Source organism: Arachis duranensis, chromosome 7 (assembly GCF_000817695.3).
Source record: "Arachis duranensis cultivar V14167 chromosome 7, aradu.V14167.gnm2.J7QH, whole genome shotgun sequence".
Taxonomy (NCBI): domain Eukaryota; kingdom Viridiplantae; phylum Streptophyta; class Magnoliopsida; order Fabales; family Fabaceae; genus Arachis; species Arachis duranensis.
In genome coordinates this window covers 6,701,965-6,725,057 of record NC_029778.3, presented here as the reverse complement: position 1 = coordinate 6,725,057, position 23,093 = coordinate 6,701,965, and the positions used below count along the sequence as shown (strand labels likewise).

Below are 23,093 nucleotides of genomic sequence, written 5' to 3'. Positions count from 1 at the left end.
CTATAGTCTATACATTATTATATTATTACAATTTTGCTATGCATACAGTAGACACCATTTCAACACCAATATTTTTAACCGGGAATGATTGGTGTACCCAATAAATATGTTATTAATAATCTTCTTACATGCCATCCCGTAATTTTATATTTGTAGATGAAATCACATCTTAGCCGTTTGTATGTTCATCCAAGTTTAGAATTTTGTATTGTATTTAACAGTCTTTGGCTGTAATAATAACTAATAATAAAAAGAGTTTATATTCAACTATAAAGAAGTTGGCGGGGTTTGACCAGATCCAACATCGTAGAGTCCATGAAGTAATTTAGCAGCCCAACTTGTAAGTTTATTAAGAATTAGAGTAAACAATAAATTTTAAATAGTACATTTTGTTCTCCAAATTTTTTTATTATTTTAGAGTTTTCAATACGGATTGATCTCTTCGTAAAAAAGATTAATTTGTCTTATAATAAAATTTGTTAGAGATTTATTTATCTAATATACGTATTAAAAATTTTATTAGGAATCAAAGTGTCTAAACCTGAAATTCGCTAAGGACTAATTTGGATATATACTCAAAATTTTAGTAAGAAAGCTAAATTCAAATCCTTGTCACTTTTACCAATTCCAGGTTGTTACTTTTTTAAATTATTATCACTATTATTATTTATCTTTGCATGTGTCATGTGCATGCTTTGCACAAGCTTGATTCCACTAACAATGGAACATAGTTTCATGTTTCCATTGTTGTTCTTGTTGCTGATTACTTTACCTTTGAGTGCAGAATCAAAGTGTAGCAAGAGCTGTGACTTAGCTTTAGCTTCTTACTATCTTTGGAACAATGATTCCAGCCTGCTATATATTTCACACATCATGCAATCCAATCTTCTTCATAAAGTTGAAGATATTGTTAGATACAACAAACACACCTCATATCCATCACATACCAGAGTTAATGTTCCAATCCCTTGTGATTGCATCAATGGTGAGCTATCACAATTCACACACTCTTATTTTAAGTTAAAACTTTGATTCTAACACACAATTCTAACATTTGCATTATAGATGGAGAGTTTCTGGGCCACACATTCCAGTACTCAGTTACTCGAGGCGACGACTACTTAACCATTGCCAATGGGACTTTTTCCAACTTGGTCACAGCAGAGTGGCTGCAGAACATTAACAGCTATTCACAAGCTGCTATTCCGGCCGGTGGAAAGGTTAATGTGACAGTTAACTGTTCTTGTGGAGACAGTAATATTAGCAAAGATTATGGATTGTTCATCACATACCCTCTTAGGCCTGAGGATTCTTTGCAGTCAATTGCAAACCAGACAAAGCTTGATCCTGAGTTGTTGATGAAATACAACCCCGGTGTAAATTTCAGCAAAGGGAGTGGTCTGGTTTATATTCCTGGCAGAGGTTCGATTTCTGATTTCGATGCCATGTTTAGGTCTTCTTATATAAATTCATGAGGATTATGTATATGTTAAGATTTGTGACATATGGTGCATTTATAGATAGAACTGAAAGTAGAGTAGTCCCTCATATCTATGCTAATTCCTAAGCAGTTTGGCTTTTTGCAGTTGAACTTAAATGCATTCAAGAGTATAATAATTTATTAGCATCATGGTTATGAATGTATATTTCAAATTAGTTTATCAGGAACTGTAAACCTCAAGACAAATTCCTCATATTTTCTTTTCATTTCACTTTCCAGATGAAAACGGCAACTATGCGCCTCTTCGCCCAAGGTATTGTTCTTTAAAGTTCAAACCTTATTGTGTTCATGCAATTCTCTAATAACCTGCTAATCTTTATGAATGTATTGTCATTTTCATTTTCAGCTCTGGAGGTTTGTCCATTCTCAATCAGAAGAAAGTAGTCTTATTGATAATTGTTTACACTAGAATTTGATATCAATACCGGATCCAGGGTAAGGATATCCTAAAAGACAAATGTAGTAGTACTACTTTCTGCTCATATTTTGTTCTTGTAGAACAGGTCTACCAGATAGGGTTGTTGCTGGAATATCTGTTGGAATTGTAGCAGTAGTTCTGTTATTAGCATTTTGTGTTTGTATTAAATGTTGCGGAAGGAAGAAGAAGAAACTGAGAACAGAATATTTCGGTCGGAACACTGCTCGAGCTAGGGAAGGTATGGATTTTGCACATATTTCATACATGTTCAAAGTTGAAACTCCCTCAAATAGCCCTTTAATTTGAACACGGGGAAGAAGTTAAAATTTTTAATGATTTGGTTGGTTTGACATTCCAAAAATGTGATGCTACCATATAAAATGAGAGTCAAATACTTAGTTTGTACATCTGAAAAAACAAATGCTAAAAGAATGGTTTGACAACTCTTTTTCTTAGAGATAGTTTCCTTTCCAGTTTCTTGATGGCTTCAGTATAATTTATGTTGTGTATCATGCAAGAATGATGAACATGAACAGTCGAGTGACTCTTACTTATCATCCCTCTTTCAGATAAAGCCTCTGATAGCTTTGTAAACACAAGTATAGAAAAATCAGCAGAGTTTTCATATGAAGAACTGGCCCATGCCACAAATAACTTCAGTTTGGATAACAAAATTGGTCAAGGTGGGTTTGGAGAAATCTATTATGCGGAGCTGAATGACAAGGTTTGTAATCTCTATGTTGTTAGATTCGATTACATGATTTGTCAGAAAAGTTACATATTTTTTGTAGTTGTATATGCTATAAACCTGTAAGGATTAGGATAGATTTGAAGTTGTTTTTCTTTCCTTCTTTTCTACTTTCACTGAAATTCTCTCCAATAACACAGAAAGCTGCAATAAAGAAGATGGACATGAAAGCATCAAAAGAATTTCTTGCAGAACTGAAAGTGTTGACACATGTTCAGCACTTAAACCTGGTAATCTTTCAAATTTTAATGCATGTTTCTTTTTTCTCATTTCATGTTCATATAAAGTAAATACGCATCGACTTCTCGAGGGACAAATTTGAAGTTAATCAGTTATGCCAGTATTTGTTGTTCTAGCCAAACAGAATTTCAGACACAGTTTCCCTATTGTGTAGACTGCTTTCATATATTTTTTTTCTTTTTTCTCAATATTACCCTGCTCCATGTAGGTCCATTTGATTGGATATTGTGTTAAGGACTTCCTTTTCCTTGTGTATGAATATATCGACAATGGAAACTTAAGCGAACATCTACGAAATTCAGGTGATATGATTGAAAAAAGACAAATATCCATGTTCAATGCTGATGCATTGATGTGAATATGTGATTGTATTTTGTAAGGACTTAGTTAATGACAATTTTTCCAGATAGAGAACCTTTGCCATGGTCTACCCGGATTCAAATAGCTCTGGATTCAGCCAGAGGACTTGAATATATTCATGAACATACAAAGCCTGTATATATCCATCGCGATATAAAGTCTTCCAATATATTATTAGATAAATCCTTCCATGGAAAGGTATGAAACATTTTGATGACTTATGTGATCTTGTTACTCTATCCTTTGTGCTATAATTCTGTGAGATACTGTGTATTAGTTAATCTGTAGGTTGCGGATTTCGGACTAGCAAAGCTGATTGATACTGGAAGTTCATCAGCTCCCACTGCTAATATGGCAGGCACATTTGGTTACATGCCACCAGAGTATGATAAATCACGCTTGTCTTTAAATTGACACATTCACATTGCAAAACAGAACATGGACTTAGTTTAAGGGATCAAATTCAATTATATCATTGAACCATTTTATTCTCTTATTTGCAGGTATGTATATGGCAGAGTTTCTCCTAAATTAGATGTCTTTGCTTTTGGGGTTGTCCTTTATGAGCTTATTTCTGCTAAAGAAGCTGTGATCAATGGTGGTGCTGAAATCAAGGGCCTTGTAGCTTTGGTGAATTTTGATACCCTACTATGCATTACTTCTTTTGTGTGTGTGATAACTGATAACATTAGAGGGCCTAGTGGCTATTACATAAGTAATTCAGATTATATTTATGTTCCTTCTTTTCTAATTTTTCTGGTGATTTTTGTGGTAGTTTCATGAAGTTTTTGATCAACCAGACCCTAAAGAAGGTCTTAAAGAACTGGTGGATCCTAGGCTTGGAGAAAATTACTCAATTGATTCAGTTTTCAAGGTATTATCTACAAGTTGGTGTCCATTTTTTTCCCCTAAAATATCCTTCTGATATATTTGTAAAAAGCATTTTGCTATTCCTAAGACTTCAACCCAAGACATGTTACTAAGAGTAAAATACTTATCATCTTAATTAGCTAATTCAATATTTATTATTTTTACACAGATTGAATTTAAAAAAATGGTGGATTATAGGCATTCTAATATCCACTAGTACACTAGTCATGTATAAAGCAATATAAGCATTTTTATGCTTGTGATTTCAACAGCTTTGGTTGATTTTTTTTTTTTTTTTGGTTGGATCCGAAGCTGCGTCCGAAGATGAGATCGGTGGTGGTTGCTCTTATGACACTTGGTTCAGGCACTGAGAATTGGGACATTGCTTCATTCTATGAAAATCCAGCTCTTGTGAATCTAATGTCTGGTAGATAGAAGTAATAATATATTATGACATTGATGAACATGCAATGTTCACAAGATATAGCTGCCATGGTTCTTTGTGGTTTATTAACAAACACTTTGTGCACATTGGAACATTCAATTCTTTATGGAGAAAACTACTAAATTAAACATCAACAGCTTTTTAAAAATACAATATGGATATACATCCATGACAAGTTAAAAAATGAAAGTTATAAAATTTCTCTCTGGGGATATAAAATTTGATTAAACGGTATAATGATGGAGTTTACGCGGTCTCTACACGTTTCAATTAATTAATACTACCATGCATATAAGCAGTTAAGCACAAGGCAACAAAATTTTTTTTGTAAAAGTATAAAATTTTTGAGTAATTAATTAATTAATTGAAGCCAATTACATGGATCAACGTCAATCATATGTAAGATTGAAAGTGTATCAAGTCAACTTCTAAAAGTTTAGAGATTATTAATAGGTAACAAGATTAGAAAGTTAAACAAACAAGCACACTAGGTACTAAAATCATGCTAATATGTTTGGTTTGAATATGGAACCCAGATTCAGATTATTATTATCACTCTTCTTGTTGTTGTTGGTGGCTTGTATACAGTATACCATTCAATGCAGAATCAATGTGTAGAAATAGTTGTGGCTTAGCTTTAGCTTCCTACTATATTTGGCCAGGTTCTAACCTCACATATATAATATATTGCAACACTTCTTAAATCACGGTTTGTTACAGGGCCACAAGATATTGCTAACTACAACGAAAATGTCACAACCATAGAAATCATGGCTTACACAAGGGTGAATGTTCCATTCCCTTGTGAATGCATCAATGGTGAGTTTCTTGGCTACACATTCCAATATCCGGTTTCCAATCATGACACCTATGAATCCATTGCTGAGTGGAGATTTTCCAACTTGTCCACTGCTGAGTGGTTGAGATCCTTCAACAGCTACTCACCGAGTGAAATTCCTGATAACGGAATATTTAATGTCACAGTTAACTGTTCTTGTGGGGACAGAAAAGTCAGCAAGGATTATGGTTTGTTCATCACATACCCTCTTAGGCCTGAGGATTCTTTGGAGTCAATTGCAAACCAGACAAAACTTGATCCTTTGTTGCTGCTGAGATTCAATCCTGGTGTCGATTTCAGCCAAGGGAGTGGCTTGGTCTATGTTCCTGGGAAAGGTATCAGTTCTTATTCATGATGTTTTTGTGCATGTTATATGATTGGTTTGATTATGGCTTAAAGGGTACTAGGTACTAAGGTGCATAATTAGTGTTGATTTTTCCCTAATTAGTCTTCAAATTAATATCTCATATATAATTATTTTTTACCTTTCATTTTTTCCAGATGTTAATGGTAACTATGTGCCTTTCCACCTAAGGTATTTCATTTTACTTTTATTTAATCCAACTCTGTCTGTGCTATTTGAATATGAAGATGAATAACAGTTTTTCAATCTCTAGTTACCTTCTAAAGCTAATCTTGATGAGTGTGTTTTTGTTTCATTTTTCAGAACTAGAGGTATGACCTTTTCTGTGAGCAGAAAGTAGTACTATTTTGAGAATTCATTACACTTGAGCTTGATAACAATACAAGAGATATATTGTTCTTCAATCTTGACAGCAGGTCTGCAAGGCGCGCTCATTGCCGGAATATCTGCAGGAATTGTAGGATCAGTTCTGTTATTAGCATGTTGTGTTTATGTTAGATATTGCAGGAGGAAGAAAAAATTGCCAATAAAACATACAAGTCGGAAAACCACTCGAGTTATGGAAGGTATCTGGAAGAAGAAAAGAGTTTGATTCTGTCATTAGTTTACTCTTTTGCTTAAGTATTTGTTCCATTCAATTTCATGCTGCATCAGTATTGTTTGCTTGTCTTACTGAAAATATGATTGAAGCCTATTAACATCATAGGTTACAGTGTAGAGAAAGCAGCAGAGTTCTCATATACAGAACTAGCCAATGCCACAGATAACTTCAGTTTGGCAAAGAAAATTGGCCAAGGTGGTTTTGCCACAGTATATTATGCAGAGCTGAATGGCGAGGTTCGTGATCTGTGTTTATAGAGTTTACTTCAATAATTCTGTTTGGATAACTTTGCAATTGTTTTCCACTGATAACAGAAAGCTGCAATAAAAAAGATGGACAAGAAAGCATCAAAAGAGTTTCTTGCAGAACTGAAAGTGTTGACTCATGTTTATCACTTAAACCTGGTAATCCTTCTCACTTGATTCCTTTTCTTCCTAAGTTTGAATAAAATAAACAACATATTTGAGGCACAGTTGCCATACTTCATAGTTTGTTTCAACCTTTGCTCATGTTATCTTCTTATTTTCTTATGTAGGTACGGTTGATTGGATATTGTGTCAAGGGTTCTCTTTTCCTTGTGTATGAATACATTGACAATGGAAACTTGAGCCAACATCTACAAGATTCAGGTGATATAAGTACATGTTCAGATAGAAATTTATGAGAACTTAATTAGTTAATGATAGAATCAAATTGTCTTCAGATAGAAAACCTTTGTCATGGTCTAACCGGATTCAAATAGCCCTGGATTCAGCCAGAGGACTTGAATATATTCATGAACATACAAGGCCTCTATATATACATCGCGACATAAAATCAGCGAGTATTTTAATAGACGAATGCTTCCATGGAAAGGTCAGAGTTAATAAACTTTTTTGCTAGCCTTATCCTAGCTTAATTGTTACTCTTTTCTTCTCCGGAGAATTCTGCAAGATCTATCCTGTATTACTTTGTTTCCAGGTGGCAGATTTTGGACTAGCAAAGTTGATTGATGCAGGAAGTTCATCAGTTCCCACTCATAAAATGGCAGGCACATTTGGTTACATGCCATCAGAGTAGGATGAATCATATTTTGATCTCTCTAAATTCACACTGAACTTGGTTTGAGGGATTAAATCCAGTAATAACATTCTCTTTTTCGCAGGTACGTATATGGCAAAGTTTCTCCTAAAGTAGATGTCTATGCTTTTGGAGTTGTTCTTTATGAGCTTATTTCTGCTAAAAAAGCTGTGATGAAGGATGGTGATGAAATTAAAGGCCTTGTGGCATTGGTGATTTCTTTTCTCACCCTTTTGTTCATTATTTACCAATGGTAGCCTAGTGATTTTGCATAACCAATTCAAACTAGGAAATAGTTTCCTTGTTTTCTAATTTCTTTGATTACTTGTGTTGCAGTTTGATGAAGTTTTTGAGCAGCCAGATCCAAAAGAAGGTCTTAAAAATCTGGTGGATCCTAGGCTTGGAGATAATTACTCAGTTGATTCAGTTTTTAAGGTACTAGTAATGATTATAGAATTTAAGCTTTTTTGGTGTTTCTGATTTCAACAGCTATGACTGTTGTTGTGGTTCCAGATGGCACAACTTGCCAAGGCATGTACCGAGACAGATCCGCAGCAGCGTCCGAAGATGAGATCTGTTGTGCTTGCTCTTGGGACACTAAGTTCAGGTTCAGCTATTGAGAATTGGGATTTCCTTCTATGAAAATCCAGCTCTTGTGATTTGTGAATTTGTGATTCTTTCTGTTGCAAAAGAGATTCTAATTTGGGAAGATTCACTCAAATTGTTGCATCTGTCACATATCTATCAATTATTGTGTCATTTATTTATCCATGTTCTGTTGAACAATCAATGTAATGGTTAATCAGGAAAATAATTTTGATGGTCTCCAAAGTAAAAAGAATGGGTAGAAGGTCAAATTCGCCTATCATTCGTTTTTCAAAATAGTTTTTAAAATTTTTTTTAATCAAATTCTTTTTTCAAAAGTTTTAAATTAATCGTGTTAGTGTTTTGTCGTTTTCTTTGTTGATGGCGCCAAAATTTATTAATATAGCATCTATCTATCTATCTATTTTTAATATATAAAAGTAGATGCATATATTTACCTACATTACTTTTAAGACATGTTTCTCCTCCTATTAATGCCGTGTCAGCAACGTCGTTTACTTGGCAAAATTTTAGATTTAATCACTCAATTTTTGTCAAATCACCTATTATTTCCAAATCAGCAAAAAAAAAGAAATATACAAAAAATCCCTATATTTATTATATCTTACCGTTATAAACAATACAATAAGTTTATAATTCCCAATAATTAATTTCTATAAATAACTCATTAAATGTAATAAACATCTATATTACAAATGTCATAATAATATTATTAATCATAATAAATTTTACGTTATAAATATTCAAATTTCATACTATTTGTCCTACTTATATAAGTCTCTTATTCCTTCAAATAACATCAAATTTAGCACAAAAAATTTATTTTGAAATTACACAAAATTTCAATGGAACATCATTCTTTGGACAATATTATCAAACAAACACAATTGGTTTATCAAAGTTTGCATGGTTCGTTTATGGAAAACATTAACAACCACAAATGAAGAGGAACCTCTTTGCTTAGAAATGATTATATTAGATAAAAAGGAGACAACTACATTTGTGGCACATAAGGTAACTCTATATACTTTTCATAATCCCATCTATCAAATTATTAGTTACTAACCCAATACTTATTTGTTATTTCAGATCAAAGTGCTACAACACTTTTTGTATTATTTGATGGCGAAGAAAAAAAATTGTTAGGCACAGCCGCTTCAAATCTAATGACACTTCAGAAAAATAATGACATTGAAGCACCACCCCAATTGAAAAATTTGTGCAACCTTATACTTATATTTGAAGTCAAAGTAAATGATTTTAATCTCAAAAAATGTTGTTAACAATACACTGTTACCAAAACCTTTGTTCCAACCAAAAATACTGAATCTCAACACCCATTATAACAAATAAAACAGGTAATAATAAAAAAAATTAATTTATTCAAGACATCATTTTTATTTCTAATTTAAATTATTTATTGATTATAGGAACCAACTTCGCCAACACTAATATCATCAGACGAAGATCAAATACCCATAAAGAGATTAAGGAGAAAGAAAATCATACAAATTCAAGATACATCTTCCGAAGAAGAACATACATGCAAAGATGGAACAAACAACATAGAAAGTGCATATAACTCAACAATTTATAAAGAACATGTCTTTCCAAAAACCTAGGACTAATAAAAAAAGAAAGCAACAACTCTAACAACAACCAATAAAAAAAAGAGGACGAACGCCACATAAAAATACTACGTCCATCAACTAAAACAAATGCAAAAATCAAACCACCAGATATAAATATCATTTTGTACAACTCCAACATCCAAATCTTTTGTACTATAAATTATTTTAAATAAAACACCTTTTAAATTTAACTTTAGTTTATACATATTTAATTTAATTATATTAAATATAATAATTTTTAATATTTATTATATACTATCATTAATTTACTATCCCATTCCACGCTGATGCGGGTCTCATTCTAGTGTTAAGTGATACTATAATGCACATAGAAATCTTAATTAACTTTTAGCATGACAAGTTTATGAGATTATATCAAATTAAAATCTAATTAAGTGGATAACTTGAGGTATTAGAGTCCCTCAATTTGAGGTTGATTTGAGCTAATTTTATAAACTTATAATACTAACCACCAATTAGGACTATTAGATGTTTGTTGTATTAACAAATTTTGACGTTGTTAGCAACAGAAGTAGCGGAATAATAAAATAATTAACTTTAAATCTTTAAAAGACGAATTTGATTTAAAAAAAATTTTGTAGACTAATTTAAAAAATAAATAATCTTTTAGAGATGAATTTGACCATTTATAAAAGAAAAATATGATTACTAATTGATAAATATTTTGTTGCTCCAAAGTAAGAAACTAATAAATAAATAAATAAAAAGAAAAGAAAAGAATATATAAGTAGTAATTGGGATAGGAGTTAGGACACTTATAAAGTGACGGTTTTCTTTTGCATGGCTTTCATGAACACCGTACAATTGATGTCAAAATTGTTAGAAATAAGATAAAGTTGGAACGAAAGTGAGCTAAATAATTTATGTGAAGAGTGACAGAATTAATATATCAATAAAATATGTTAAGAAAAAGAGAAAGTAACACTAATATTTTAATGTAAATTTTTTTTTTGATGAACGAAAAAAACTACCACCAACACTCCAAAATAATATTCTATATTTAAAGATAATTACAATATAATGTACAACAGTGAGACATTCTTATACTACACTCTGTAGTATCTACTATCTAATGAGTATTAAAAAATATAATTAAATTGTAATATGTATCATTCATATCACTCATAATTTTATCACGCACACTATACTATTATACTCATTATCTTTTAAGAAAACTAACATACAAAACAAATTACACACAAAACATTGAAGAAATGCTTCATTGCTTCTCTCTTGTTTTGTGTTTGATTGATGCATTGAAGCTTCAGAACTTATTTATAGGTAGAGAAAAAATATCTTACACATAATTTTATGTTTTTGTCTTTCTGTTTAGTATTCTATACATATAAACAAACGCAACTTTAAAAACGATAAACTTTATATTATGGCCTCTATACTCTAGGGGTAGCATGTTTGTTAATTATATTAGAAGAAAGTATAACGAATAAACTTAGTTAGTTAAAATTAGTCGATTTTTTTTATTTTTCAAATTCTCATTGATTGGAGGATTGGAAAATTTAATGTTTATAATTTAAGATAAATAAAATAATTTTAAAAAAATTAATTAATATTGGCAAAAAAAGTTGGCCTTTTTTACTTCCTTTTATATTATTACAACTACAGTACTAAAGAATAAAGCTCTACATTCAAGTTATAACCCTAACTAAGTTCAACCAAGTATTTATGTGCGCACATTTCACTGTCGTTGCTATTGCTTTTTCATGCTTCTTCTTCTTCTTTTAAATTTACGCATGCAGGCTCTTCTTTTTATTTTCCTTTTTCTTTATTTTTCTTTTTCGTTATCGTTGTTACCAACACCACCACCACCTCATCCTTCTCCTCCCTCTCCTTCTTTTTGTATTTGAATTTCTTTTTATCATTCTTTTTTTTCTCGATGTGTTTTTGTTAATAATAATTGAGTCTTTTTTTTACTACTTTTTTAAATCTGAACTAATTTTGCTTCATTTGTGAATTAACCGAAGTTCACTTGATGTTATTGTTAAGTATTGACCAAATTTTTTATTTCTTAAGAAATTTTGGTTCATTTCTTAATTTAATTGAGATTCATTTGTATGTTTTCGTTTCGCTAGAATTTAGTTGAACTTGTTCATGTGTGCTTGTTTAGTTAGTTATAACTCTGATATTTGTTAGTTGTATGCATTCGATGTGTTTTTGTTGATAATTGAGCCTTTTTTATTGCTTGTTCAAATTTAAACTAACTTCGATTCATTTGTGAATTAATTAAGGTTTACTTGATACTACTGTTAAGTATTGACCAAATTTTTTATTGCTTAAGAAATTTTGGTTCATGTCTTAATTTAATTTAGGCTCATTTGGTTTTATTTCTTTTGAATTTACTGAACTTGTTCATATGTGCTTGTTTAGTTAGTTATATGATATTTGTCAACTATATACATTCGATGTGTTTTTGACTTTTGGTTGATGATCGAGTCTTTTTGACTATTTGTTTAAATCCGAACTAACTGAGATTCATTTGATGTTATTGCTAAGAATTGACCAAATTTTTTATTCTTCAAATAATTTTGGTTCATATCTTAATTTAATTGAGATTTATTTGGTTTTGTTTCGCTTGAATTTGCTGAACTTCTACTTCGTTGTCTTCTTTTTCATTTTTTTGGTCATCTTTTCTTCTTTATTTCGTTTTCTCAAAATTCTTCTTGATTTGCTCTCTTGAGAGAAATAAAATAAAAAATAAAATAAAATATCAAACAGAAAAAAAAAAGAAAAAATGACTGCAATATCATGAAAAAAAAAGAGAAAAAAAAAAAAAAAAAAAAAAAGCAAACGCAAAGTGAAGCCAGATTTGTTTGCGTTAATGAAGTATGTGTAGTACACGCTACTTATGATAAAAACAATTTTTGTTGAATTTTAGCCAACTTGATTAAACTTGGTTGCTAAAAATATTTGGATGTGTAATGATTACTAAATGACCCTTTACAACCAGTTACTCGCATCTTAACCATTTGTATGTTAATCCGAGTTTAGAATTTTGTACTGTATTTAACAGTCTTTGCTGTAATAATAATAATAATAGTTTATATTCAATTTCAACTCCCATAAAGAAGTTTTGAAATAAAATGAGGATTTCGCAGTAACAGCAATGATAGATGTTGATGGGGTTTGACCAGATCAACAAGGGCAGCGTTGACCCAACATCGTAGAGTACAAATCCTTTTGTTTTAAATTATTACTATTATTTCTCTTTGCATGTGTGATGTGCATACTTTGCACAAGCTTGGTTCCACTAACAATGGAACACAATTTCATGCTTTCATTGTTGTTGTTGTTGCTGATTACTTTACCTTTGAGTGCAGAATCAAAGTGTAGCAAGAGCTGTGACTCGGCTTTAGCTTCTTACTATCTTTGGAACAATCATTCCAGCCTGCTATATATTTCATACATCATGCAATCCAAATTTCTTTACAAAGTTGAAGATATTGTTAGATACAACGAAGGCATATACTCATACTCATATCCATCACAAACCAGAATAAACGTTCCAATTCCTTGTGATTGCATCAATGGTGAGCTATCACACACTCTTCTTACAAATTAAAAATTTGATTTTTCAGCATATATCTGCCATCTTTGAATGTCTGCTATATTATTTGAATTTTGTGTTTGAGCTTCCACTGATTCAAAGATTTTATAATTTTATTAATAAAACCCTAACTTTGGAAGTTCTAACATAGACAATTCTAACATTTGCAATATAGATGGAGAGTTTCTGGGCCACACATTCCAGTACTCAGTTCCTCTAGGTGACAACTACTCAGCCATTGCCAGTGGGAGCTTTTCCAACTTAGTAACTACAGAGTGGCTTCAGAACACTAACAATTATCCAAAAGGTGCTATTCTTGCTGGAGGAACGGTTAATGTGACCGTTAACTGTTCTTGTGGAGACAGTAATGTTAGCAAAGATTATGGACTGTTCATCACATACCCTCTTAGGACTGAGGATTCTTTGCAGTCAATTGCAACCCAGACAAAGCTTGATCCTGAGTTGTTGATGAAATACAACCCCGGTGTAAATTTCAGCAAAGGGAGTGGTCTGGTTTATATTCCCGGCAGAGGTTCGCTTTCTGATTTCAATGCCATGCTTAGGTCTTCTTATGTATGTATATTCATGAGGATTATGTACATGTTATGATTTGCGACAGTAGTCTTTTGTATATGGTGCATTTATAGATAGAACTGAAAGTAGAGTAGTCCCTAATATCTGTGTTAATTCCTAAGAAGTTTGGCTTTTTGCAGTTGAACTTGAACCTTAAATTGCTTAGTTTGCAGAGGCCCTCCATAGACTTAAAAAAGAAAAAATAGCTTCCCTTTAAGCCACCATGAATCCATGATAGGCATGGGACCATAGATTAATGGTTTGTTACGAGACATTTAGTAGGACTTTGAAAGTGTATAATCTTAATCAGTCGGAAACAAGGTGATTTTGCATTTGGCAATCTTTATATATCTTACCAAGGTCATTCCAAAGCTATGATAAACAGTCCAACAGTCTATCAATTTTCGCCTTGCTTGACAGGCATCTTTACATTGGTAAGAAATGCATTCAGGAGTATAACTAATAAATTAGCATCATGCTTATGAATGTATATTTCAAATTAGTTTATCAGGAACTGTAAACTTGAGATAAATTCCTCACATTTTCTTTTCATTTCGCTTTCCAGATGAAAACGGTAACTATCCGCCTCTTCACCAAAGGTATTGTTCTTTAAAGTTTAAACCTTATTGTTTCCTGCTATTCTCTAATAACCTGCTAACATTTATGAATACATTCATTTTCCTTTTCAGCTCTGGAGGTTTGTCAATTCTCACTCAGAAGAAAGTAGTCTTATTGATAATTGTTTGCAATTGAATTTAACATCACTAGCAAATCCAGGGTAAGGATATCCTAAAAGACAAATGTAATAGTACTTTCTGCTCATATTTTGCTCTTGTATAACAGGTCTACCAGGTAGGGTTGTTGCTGGAATATCTGTTGGAGTTGTAGCAGTAATTATGTTATCAGCATTTTGTGTTTATATGAAGTGTTTGAAGGTATGGAAGAAAAAAGTGCGAGCAGAATATTCCGGTTGGAAAACTGCTCGAGCTAGGGAAGGTATGGATTTTGGACATATTTCATACAACTTGTTTGAAGTTTGAAACCCCTCAGAACCCTTTAATTTGAATATGGGGAGGTAGTTAAGATTTTTAATGACTTGGTTGCTTTTTAATGATGCTACCATATGAAATGAGAGTCAAATACTTAGTTTTTACATCTGAAACAAAAATATTAAAAGAATGATTTGACAACTCTTTTGCTTAGAGAAAGTTCCCTTTCCAGTTTCTTGATGGCTTCGGTATAATTTATGTTGCATATCATGCAAGAGAAGAATGGTGAACATGAACACTCGTGTAACTCTTACTTATCATCCCTCTTTCAGATAAAGCCTCTAATAGCTTCGCAAACATAAGTGCAGAAAAATCAGCAGAGTTTTCATATGAAGAACTGGCCCATGCCACAAATAACTTCAATTTGGCTAACAAAATTGGTCAAGGTGGTTTTGGAGAAATCTATTATGCAGAGCTCAATGGCAAGGTTTATAATCTATGTTATTATATTTTATTACAAGATTTGACAGAAAAGTCACATATTTTTTGTAGATGTATTTGCTATAAACCTGTAAGGATTAGGATAGATTGTCACTGGTTACTCTTTCCATCTTTTATACTTTCACTGAAATTCTCTCCAATAACACAGAAAGTTGCAATAAAGAAGATGGACATGAAAGCATCAAAAGAATTTCTCGCAGAACTGAAAGTTTTGACACATGTTCAGCACTTAAACCTGGTAATCTTTCAAATATTAATGCATGTTTTCTTTTCTCTCCTTGCAAGTTCATATAAAATAAGCATTGAACTTTTCGGGGGACAAATTTGAACTTCACCAGTTCTGTCAGTATTTGTTGTTTGTCAATCTACCCAAACAGAATTTCAGACGCAGTTCCCATATTGTGTAGACTGCTTCCAACATTTTATTTTTTCTCAATATTACCTTGTTATTTTTCTTATGCTGTTTCTACTTATTGGTATCCTGTAGGTCCATTTGATTGGATATTGTGTTAAGGACTTCCTTTTCCTTGTTTATGAATACATTGACAATGGAAACTTAAGCGAACATCTACGAAATTCAGGTGATATGAGTACATGACAAAAGACAAATATCCATGTTTATGCTGATGCATTAATGTGATTGTACTTTGTAAGGACTTAGTTAATGAAAGAATTTTTACAGATAGAGAACCTTTGCAGTGGTCTACCCGGATTCAAATAGCTCTAGATTCAGCCAGGGGACTTGAATATATTCATGAACATACAAAGCCTGTATATATCCATCGCGATATAAAGTCGGCAAACATATTATTAGACAAATCCTTCCATGGAAAGGTATGAAACATTTTGATGACTTATGTGAGCTTGTTACTCTTTTCTTTGTGCTATAATTCTGTGAGATACTGTGTATTAGTTAATCTGCAGGTTGCAGATTTCGGACTAGCAAAGCTGATTGATACTGGAAGTTCCTCAGCTCCCACTGCTAATATGGCAGGCACATTTGGTTACATGCCACCAGAGTATGATGAATCATGTTTATCTCTTTAAATTGACACATTCACATTGCATATCAGAACATGGACTTAGTTTAAGGGATCAAATGCAATTATACAATTGAATCATTTTGTTCTCTTATTTGCAGGTATGTATATGGCAGAGTTTCTCCTAAATTAGATGTCTTTGCTTTTGGGGTTGTCCTTTATGAGCTTATTTCTGCTAAAGAAGCTGTGATCAATGGTGGTGCTGAAATCAAGGGTCTTGTAGCTTTGGTGAATTTTGATACCCTACTATGCATTACTTCTTTTGTGTGTGTGATAACTGATAACATTAGAGGGCCTAGTGGCTTTACATAAGTAATTCAGATTATATTTATGTTCCTTCTTTTCCAATTTTTCTGGTTATTTTTGAGGCAGTTTCATGAAGTTTTTGATCAACCAGACCCTAAAGAAGGTCTTAAAGAACTGGTGGATCCTAGGCTTGGAGATAATTACTCAATTGGTTCAGTTTTCAAGGTACTATCTACTATATATAAATCTACCAAATATAAATAGGATATAGGCATGTTAATATCCACTAGTAATGTATAAAGCATTTTAAGCATTTTTATGCTTGTGATTTCAACAGCTTTGGTCGATATTTTTTTGTTCTGGTTGCAGATGGCACAACTTGCCAATGCATGTACAGAGGCAGATCCGAAGCGGCGTCCAAAGATGAGATCGGTGGTGGTTGCTCTTATGACACTTGGTTCAAGCACTGAGAATTGGGACATTGCTTCCTTCTATGAAAATCCAGCTCTTGTGAATCTAGTATCTGGTAGATAGAAGTAACCATGCACGAGGGGGATACAAATGTTACATTGTAGTTCTTTTTGGACTAAATCCCCATTTTGGTCCCTCAAATTCACGCGATTACTCATTTTGGTCCCTGAAATTTAAAATTACCTATACTGGTCCTCCAGATTTAAGTTTTGGCACCAATATGGTCCCTCAACTCTTTTCGGTGATGATTAGGCAAATGGAATGCTGAGATGACACCCTTCCTATCACGTTGGACGCTGTAACGACTAGTTAATGTGGCAAGGGTTGTATTTGTATCCAATTTAATCCATGAAACCCTAATTATCTTATTATTTATCTGAGTTATAATAACAAAGTTTTAATAAAAGGGGACTAAATTGGATACAAATACAATCCTTGTCACATCAACTAATCGTTACAGCGTCCAACGTGACAGGAAGGGTGTCATATCAGCACTCCATTTGCTTAATCATCACCGGAAAGAGTTGAGGGACCATATTGGTGCCTAAACTTAAATCTGGAGGACCAGTATAGGTAATTTTGAATTTCGGGGACCAAAATGAGTAATCGCATGAATCTCAGGGACCAAAACGAGGATTTAGTCTTCTTTTTTGGCAAAACAAAAACTAGTTTGGGAAGAACCACTCTATTGATGCATTTGAAATGTCTATCAACTTATTATGGCATTGATAAACAATCAATGCTCTCAAGATATAGCTTCCATGGTTCTTTGTGGTTTATTAACAAACACTTTGTGCATATTGGAATATTCAATTCTTTATGGAGAAAACGAGTCAATTAATTAAACGTTAAGGGTGTGTTTAGGAACAAAATATTTTTGAAGTTGATTTGATTTGGTTTGAAATGAATTGAATTAGAAATGAATTATTGTGTTTGGAGATATAAAATATGAATTGATCTGATTTAAAATTGATATAATGATTTGGTTTCTATATTTTTACCCTTTATTTACCGCACAATTTTTCATCACCATCAATAATCGCGGTCGGCCGAGGATGCTGAATGTTGGCCGCGAATGCTGGGGTTGGCCACAGTTAGCCTCGGCTACTGAGTGTCTGTTGGAGCAGTTGGCCCAAGATGGCGGCGTCTGACTGCTACCTCCTCTTCCTTACCCCAAACCCTTATCTTTTATTATATTAACTAAAATAAGACTCGCACCACATAGTATAAATTTAAAAGTGCTATATTATTTAGGAACTAGTTAATAATATGTAAATTAATATTAAATTTAAAGGTTTCTTTGTACAAGACATTCATTCAGTAATTTATATATGATTCAATATAATTATTTAAAAAATTACCAAGAAAAAATATATAACAACAAAATTTGCAAGTTGGCATCTTTTTCAAATACTAACTTGAGAATGGAAACACAAAAAAATGCAATATAAAATTATAAATGAACTTAATTAATCTTGATATATTGGAATTTATATATAGTAATGGTTGAATTGTTTTGAGCAATTCATTTGAGAGAATATCAGATGGAGTAATAGTAGGAAGAGTGCTATCGAACATATTTAAGTACATTAAATAGTATATATTTTGAATATTTATACTTAAAAATTATTATTATTATAATTTTAATGTAAATCTTAATTATTTAGATGTTACTTTTGTCTTTCAAAGTTAGAAATGAAACTCGAATCCAAGACCTCTAAGTGAATATAGAGAAATTATGCCATTTGAGCTATAATTACTTGGCATATTTAGACATTACTTTTAATTCGATTGAGTAATAATATGTATTAATTAGCGTTTGTTTTGAGGTACTAAGACAGAGACTGAGACTCAGTCATGTTTGTTGGTTGAGAGATGGGTACTAAAATTTCAGTATTTCAGTACTTTCAAAAAGTAGAGACAAAGAGAACTAAAATTTTTAGAAATAGAGATTAAAACTTTAATAACATTTTATACCATCATTTCAATCAATTAATTCTAATTTTATCCTTTGTGCAAATTAAATTAGAGTTTTATTTTTATTTCAATTTCTGTCACCCATTTTATACCAAACAAAATACTTAAATTTATTTCAATCTTTGTCTCTTAGTCTCAGTCGCTACTAAGTGGATTGAAGTTTTGTTGTGCATGTCAAAATTAATTGAAGCCAATGACGCGGGTCAACGACAATCATATGTGAGGCTGGAAGTGTATCTAAGTCAACTTCTAAAGATTAGAAAGTTAAACAAACAGACACACTTTTTTTTTATCTAACAAACAGACACTTTGTACCAAAACCATGTTAATATACTTTCCATGTTTGATTTGAATATGGAACCCAGATTCAGATTATCACTCTTCTTGTTGTTGGTGGCTTGTATACCATTCAATGCAGAATCAATGTGTAGAAATAGTTGTGGCTTAGCTTTAGCTTCCTACTATATTTGGCCAGGTTCTAACCTCACATATATTGCAACACTTTTTAAATCACGGTTTGTTACAGGGCCACAAGATATTGTTAACTACAACAAAGATGTCTCAACCATATCAATCATGGCTTACACAAGGGTGAATGTTCCATTCCCTTGTGAATGCATCAATGGTGAGTTTCTTGGCTACACATTCCAATATCCGGTTTCCAATCATGACACCTATGAATCCATTGCTGAGTGGAGATTTTCCAACTTGTCCACTGCTGAGTGGTTGAGATCCTTCAACAGCTACTCACCGAGTGAAATTCCTGATAACGGAATATTTAATGTCACAGTTAACTGTTCTTGTGGGGACAGAAAAGTCAGCAAGGATTATGGTTTGTTCATCACATACCCTCTTAGGCCTGAGGATTCTTTGGAGTCAATTGCAAACCAGACAAAACTTGATCCTTTGTTGCTGCTGAGATTCAATCCTGGTGTCGATTTCAGCCAAGGGAGTGGCTTGGTCTATGTTCCTGGGAAAGGTATCAGTTCTTATTCATGATGTTTAATGGATTAAAGGGTACTAGGGTACTTAATTAGTGTTGGTTTATTGTTTTATTAGCATCTTCATCAGTACAAAGAAATGGATTATGCATTCTAGAGTATGCTTAATTTAGAGTAATACACAAATTAAGTCTGCTAACGAGTTTCAATATATCAGTCCCATCGTTGATTAAAAAATTCTCAGATCAGTTCCTCATGTAGGCGAGCTCTGTTAGCCTCTACAGGAACTGATTTGGGGTATCACTCCTTAATTTATCGTTTGCATGCTCATAATGGTATCTTTCAAATTCGTTTATGAAGAACTTTAATCCTTGAAATGAATCTCATAATATTTTTTTCTTTCACTTTCCAGATGTAAATGGTAACTATGTGCCTTTTTACCCAAGGTATTTTATTTATTTATTTAACTTAACTGTCTATGCTTTTTGAACAGGAAGATGAATAACTTTTTTTCATCTCTAATAATCTGCTAGTGCCAATCTTGATGAGTGTGTTTTTGTGTTTACTTTTCAGCACTAGAGGTATGACATTTTCTCCAAGCAGAAAGTAGTACTATTTTGAGAGTTGATAGTGATTACACTTGAGCTTGATACCAAACCAGATCCAGGGTAAGGATATATTGATCTTTAATCTTCAAGCAGGTCTGCGAGGCGGGGTTATTGCCGGAATATCTGCAGGAGTTGTAGCAGCACTTCTGTTATTTGCATTTTGTGCTTATGTTAGATATTGCAGAAGGAAGGTGTGGAAGAAAAAATTGCCAGTAGAAAATACAAGTCGGAAAACTGCTCGGGTTATGAAAGGTATATGAAAGAAGAAAAGAGTTTGATTCTGTCATTTACTCTTTTGCTTAAAGATTTGTTTCATTCAATTCAATTTCATGCAGCCTATGGTAGCATCATAGGTTACAGTGTAGAGAAATCAACTGAGTTTTCTTATCAAGAACTAGCCAATGCCACAAATAATTTCAATTTGGCAAACAAAATTGGTCAAGGTGGTTTTGGGGGAATATATTATGCAGAGCTGAATGGCGAGGTTTGCAATCCATGTTCTTACACTTTACTTCATGATTCTGTTTGGATAACCTTGCACTTGTTACTTGTTACTGGTTTCTGTTTTTCCACTTTGGCTGAAGTTTTCTTTGATGACACAGAGAACTGCAATAAAAAAGATGGACAAGAAAGCATCAAAAGAGTTTCTTGCAGAACTGAAAGTGATGACCCGTGTTCATCACTTAAACCTGGTAATGCTTCTCACTTAATTCCTTGTGTTTGTAAGTTTGAATAAAATAAGGAACATATCTGAATCACAGTTGCCATATTTCATGGTTTGTTTTCAGTATTTTCTCATGTCATCTTCTTATTTTCTTATGTAGGTGCGGTTGATTGGATATTGCATTAAGGGTTCTCTTTTCCTTGTTTATGAATACATTGACAATGGAAACTTGAGCCAACATCTACAAGATTCAGGTGATATAAGTACATATTCAGATAGAAATTTATAAGAACTTAATTAGTTAATGATAAAATCAAACTGTCTCCAGATAGAAAACCTTTGTCATGGTCTAACCGGATTCAAATAGCCCTGGATTCAGCTAGGGGAATTGAATATATTCATGAACATACAACGCCTGTATATATACATCGTGACATCAAATCAGCAAATATTTTAATAGACAAATACTTCCATGGAAAGGTAAGAATTAATAAACTCTTTTGCTAGCCTTATGCTAGCTTAATTGTTGCTCTTATATTCTCCGGAATAATTCTGCAAGATCTATCCTGTATTACTTTGTTTTCAGGTGGCAGATTTTGGACTAGCAAAGTTGATTGATGTAGGAAGTTCATCAGTTCCCACTGATAAAATGGCAGGCACATTTGGTTACATGCCACCAGAGTAGGATGAATCATATTTTGATCTCTCTAAATTCACACTGAACTTGGTTTGAGGGATTAAATCCAGTAATAACATTCTCTTTTTCGCAGGTACGTATATGGCAAAGTTTCTCCTAAAGTAGATGTCTATGCTTTTGGAGTTGTTCTTTATGAGCTTATTTCTGCAAAAGAAGCTGTGATCAAGGATGGTGATGAAATTAAAGGCCTTGTGGCATTGGTGATTTCTTTTCTCACCCTTCTGTTCATTATTTACCAATGGTAGCCTAGTGATTTTACATAACCAATTCAAACTATAGTTTCCTTGTTTTCTAATTTCTTTGATTACTTGTGTTGCAGTTTGATGAAGTTTTTAAGCAGCCAGATCCAACAGAAGGTCTTAAAAAGCTGGTGGATCCTAGGCTTGGAGATAATTACTCAATTGATTCAGTTTTCAAGGTACTAGTTATGGCTATAGCATCGCTTTTTTTTTTAATTCTGTTTCTGATTTCAACAGCTATGACTATTGTTCTGCTTCCAGTTGGCACAACTTGCCAAGGCATGTACCGAGACAGATCCGCAGCAGCGTCCGAAGATGAGATCTGTTGTGCTTGCTCTTGGGACACTAAGTTCAGGTTCAGCCATTGAGAATTGGGATTTCCTTCTATGAAAATCCAGCTCTTGTGATTTGTGAATCTAGCAAGATGTTTGTGATTCTTTCTGTTGCAGAAGAGATTCTAATTTGGGAAGATTCACTCAAACTGTTGCATTTCTCATATATCTATCAATTATTGTCTCATTTATTCATGGTCTTGTTGAACAAACAATCCATGTCACAAAACAGAGTTATATACATCATCTATGGTTAGCTTCTCAAATATTGCATTTGGTAATTTGATATGACACTTATAAACAGATAGTCTTTTTTATTTTCCTCACAACTTTGAAAGACATTGCTCATCTTATGAGATACTTAGATGACCTACACTTCCTTTTTTTACAAGATTAAAATAAGGTACTTTTTATTTCATTTTACAAAAGTATCCTTCAATAATAATTAGTCAAATTAAATGAAAAGTTAGAAAGTAATCAAATAACTAATCTTAATATATACATTTCATTTGCAATTTTGAATTTTCTATCAATTTAGTTGATCATGCAAC

The 23,093-nt window shown here is 32.6% G+C and overlaps 2 protein-coding genes and 2 pseudogenes across 3 annotated transcripts; all 4 read left to right on the top strand.

The window, feature by feature from the left end:
- Positions 1-709: 709 nt before the first annotated feature.
- On the top strand, positions 710-17,923 carry LOC107496748 (lysM domain receptor-like kinase 3). The gene is made up of 12 exons (XM_052252120.1): positions 710-985; positions 1,066-1,422; positions 1,721-1,754; positions 2,000-2,130; positions 2,495-2,643; positions 2,808-2,897; positions 3,116-3,209; positions 3,314-3,465; positions 3,556-3,650; positions 3,771-3,897; positions 4,043-4,141; positions 16,983-17,923. Exons 1-12 carry the CDS (start codon positions 721-723, stop codon positions 17,145-17,147), a joined length of 1,758 nt encoding a protein of 585 aa, XP_052108080.1. The 5' UTR covers positions 710-720; the 3' UTR covers positions 17,148-17,923.
- LOC107496749 (chitin elicitor receptor kinase 1-like) lies at positions 5,076-8,313 on the top strand (annotated as a pseudogene).
- LOC107496771 (chitin elicitor receptor kinase 1) lies at positions 12,786-14,644 on the top strand. 2 transcript variants are annotated; one of them, XM_016118096.3, is made up of 5 exons: positions 12,786-12,885; positions 13,038-13,247; positions 13,440-13,796; positions 14,403-14,436; positions 14,527-14,628. In XM_016118096.3, exons 2-5 carry the CDS (start codon positions 13,127-13,129, stop codon positions 14,588-14,590), a joined length of 576 nt encoding a protein of 191 aa, XP_015973582.2. In that variant the 5' UTR covers positions 12,786-12,885; positions 13,038-13,126; the 3' UTR covers positions 14,591-14,628. The 2 variants fall into 2 exon arrangements, with proteins under 2 accessions (XP_015973582.2, XP_020982948.2); XM_021127289.2 differs by lacking the exon at positions 12,786-12,885 and having other exon boundaries at positions 12,938-13,247; positions 14,527-14,644.
- A 1,436-nt stretch (positions 17,924-19,359) lies between the features above and the next one.
- On the top strand, positions 19,360-22,869 carry LOC107496769 (lysM domain receptor-like kinase 3; annotated as a pseudogene).
- The last annotated feature ends 224 nt before the right edge of the window (positions 22,870-23,093 follow it).

Bases quoted from the DNA above. Each gene is read 5' to 3' on its own strand.
- LOC107496748 (XM_052252120.1), top strand. From the start codon at position 721: ATGGAACATAGTTTCATGTTTCCATTGTTGTTCTTGTTGCTGATTACT. The intron at 986-1,065 runs GTGAGCTATCAC...TTTGCATTATAG, and splicing joins CCCTTGTGATTGCATCAATG to ATGGAGAGTTTCTGGGCCAC. The intron at 4,142-16,982 runs GTATTATCTACA...TTCTGGTTGCAG, and splicing joins CAATTGATTCAGTTTTCAAG to ATGGCACAACTTGCCAATGC.
- LOC107496771 (XM_021127289.2), top strand. From the start codon at position 12,938: ATGTGCATACTTTGCACAAGCTTGGTTCCACTAACAATGGAACACAAT. The intron at 13,797-14,402 runs GTTCGCTTTCTG...TTCGCTTTCCAG, and splicing joins GGTTTATATTCCCGGCAGAG to ATGAAAACGGTAACTATCCG. The intron at 14,437-14,526 runs GTATTGTTCTTT...TTTCCTTTTCAG, and splicing joins TATCCGCCTCTTCACCAAAG to CTCTGGAGGTTTGTCAATTC.